Here is a 2,907-nt window from a genome sequence, read left to right on the forward strand (position 1 = left end):
ATATATTTAGAACTTTACATATAAAGTGCCAAACCATAGCTGAGAGTGTCATAAATAAAATAAGACTTACTTACCCAAAGACACTCATCTACATAAAGTAGAAAGCCAAACCAGTACTGAAACGAGAATCAGTAGAGGTAATGGTATATAAGAGTATATCGTCGATCTAAAAAGGGAGGTAGGAGAAGAAATCTCTATGACCGATAACAGAGAACCTATGAAATAGATCCCCTAGAGGAAGACCATGGTATTCAAATAGGAAATACTCTCTTCACATCCCTCTGACATTCACTGCACTCTGAGAGGAAAACTGGGCTTCAGCCTGCTGCGAAGCGCATATCAACGTAGAAATCTAGCACAAACTTACTTCACCACCTCCATGGGAGGCAAAGTTGGTAAAACTGAATTGTGGGTGTGGTGAGGGGTGTATTTATAGGCATTTTGAGGTTTGGGAAACTTTGCCCCTCCTGGTAGGAATGTATATCCCATACGTCACTAGCTCATGGACTCTTGCCAATTACATGAAAGAAAAGGTTTATCCACATGATGTGCACATTAAATATATCTCCCAGATGTCAATCATTTAAGAAAAAACTTTTTTCCACTTTCTAAACATGTGAAAGTTTTCTTCCCTTGTGAATCCTTTCATGAGTTTTCATATGACCTTTTTGTGTAAAACTTTTTCCACACTCTGTACATGTGTAAGGCTTTTCTCCTGTGTGAATTCTTTCATGCCTTTTCAGTTTACACTTTTCTGTAAAACTTTTTCCACACTCTGTACATGTGAAAGACTTTTCTCCTGTATGAATCATTTCATGAGTTTTCAGACTACTCATAAGTGTAAAACTTTTTCCACACTCTGTACACTTGAAAGGTTTTTCTCCTGTGTGACTCATTTCATGATATTTCAGACTACTTATTTGTGTAAAACGTTTTCCACACTCAGTACATGTGAAAGGCTTTACTCCTGTGTGAATCATTTGATGAATTTTCAGATTATTCTTTCCTGTAAAACTTTTTCCACACTCTGTACATGTGAAAAGCTTTTCCCCTGTGTGAATATTTCCATGCTTTTTCAGACTAATCTTTTTTGTAAAACATTTTCCACACTCTGTACATGTGAAAGGCTTTTCTCCTGTGTGAATCATTTCATGAGTTTTGAGATGATTCTTTCTTGTAAAACTTTTTCCACACTCTGTACATGTGAAAGGCTTTACTCCTGTGTGACCCATTTCATGATATTTCAGTTGATCCATTCGTGTAAAACTTTTTTCACACTCTGTACATGTGAAAAGCTTTTCCCCTGTGTGAATATTTTCATGCTTTTTCAGACTACTCTTTTTTGTAAAACATTTTCCACACACTGTACATGTGAAAGGCTTTTGCCCTGTGTGGCTCATTTCATGAGTTTTCAGATCACTCTTTTGTGTAAAACATTTTCCACACTCTGTACATGTGAAAGGCTTTTCTCCTGTGTGAATCATTTTATGCTTTTTCAGACTACCCTTTTCTGTAAAACCTTTTCCACACTCTGTACATGTGAAAGGCTTTTCTCCTGTGTGAATCTTTTTATGAGTTTTCAGATGATTCATTTGTGTAAAACTTTTGCCACACTCAGTACATGTGTGTGGTTTCTCACCTGTGTGAATTTTGTGGTGTTCTAGTAGACGAGACTTCCATCTAAAGCTTTTCTCACATTCTGTACATTTGAAAGGTTTCTCCTTTGTATGAATCATTTGGCTAGACTGTAGACTTTTCCCTTCTTTACAATGTTTTGAAAACTCAGTAAATGTGTGTGGTTTATCCTCAGGGATAATAATTTCACTAGATAAGGCATAAATGTTGTCCTCTTGTTTGATGACTAAATTACTCTCTGTACATAGTGATTGCTGCCCAGTTCCTGCCAATTCATCATCTCCTTTAAATATCGGCTGTGATTTCCTCAATGTTTGTGAATAGTCATTGGTGTCTAAGACTATTGGAGTTTGCGGTATCATTCTGATGCTTCCTGTAGTGAAGGATGTATATGAACTATTCAAGTGTTTGTCTACATAAAAAGAGATGGAATAAAGAAAAATAAGACTGTTTATTCTTTATAATATAATCCATCTCAATTTAAAAAAATTATACTATTATATTCCTGTCAGCTTTTTACAGTTATGCTGCACCACTTTCAAGTGGTTTAGCATATGAGTATTATATCCCTTTAAGCGTAGTTAAGGGCCCAGTGGCAGAACTTTTTTTATTTTCTGCGATGAGATTTTTTTTAGGGAAAATTTTCCTGCAGTGTCTCACTGCACACCCCCACATATACACATATATATATATATATATATATATATACACATACATGCATACATATACAGTGGATATAAAAAGTCTACACACCCCTGTTAAAATGTCAGGTTTCTGTGATGTAAAAAAAATGAGACAAAGATAAATCATTTCAGAACTTTTTCCACCTTCAATGTGATCTATAAACTGTACAACTTAATTGAAAAACAAACTGAAATCTTTTAGGTAAAGGGAAATAAAAAAATAAAATAATATGGTTGCATAAGTGTGAATACCCTTTTATAACTGGGGATGTAGCTGTGTTCAGAATTAAGCAATCACATTCAAAATCATGTTAAATAGGAGTCAGTACACACCTGTCATCTTTTAAAGCAGCGGTCGCCAACCAGTTGTCCATGGACCACTGGTGGTCCATGAGAAGATGTTGGTGGTCCTTGACACCATCAAGCAGGAATTAATATCCTCTGATGGTTTCACCCCCATCGCACCACAACTCCCTACAGTGCCTGGCTGGACATCAGTGAAAACTGACAGAGGAGTTATATTACAATCTTCCTACGCACGTTGCTTAGTACTGCGCAACTTGCGTAGCTAGATTGTATTTTTAAATCC

The 2,907-nt window shown here is 36.1% G+C and overlaps 1 protein-coding gene across 1 annotated transcript in view; it reads right to left on the reverse strand.

Moving 5' to 3' along the window:
* Positions 1–489: 489 nt before the first annotated feature.
* Positions 490–2,907, reverse strand: part of LOC128644704 (gastrula zinc finger protein XlCGF26.1-like) — a 12,805-nt gene continuing 10,387 nt past the window's right edge. The window contains exon 2 of the mRNA XM_053697218.1: positions 490–2,047. Coding sequence (XP_053553193.1) covers positions 609–2,047 — 1,439 coding nt within the window. The 3' untranslated portion in view covers positions 490–608. The remainder of the gene's footprint in view (positions 2,048–2,907) is intronic.

The sequence above is a fragment of the Bombina bombina genome, unplaced genomic scaffold (genome assembly GCF_027579735.1).
Source record: "Bombina bombina isolate aBomBom1 unplaced genomic scaffold, aBomBom1.pri scaffold_1257, whole genome shotgun sequence".
NCBI lineage: Eukaryota > Metazoa > Chordata > Amphibia > Anura > Bombinatoridae > Bombina > Bombina bombina.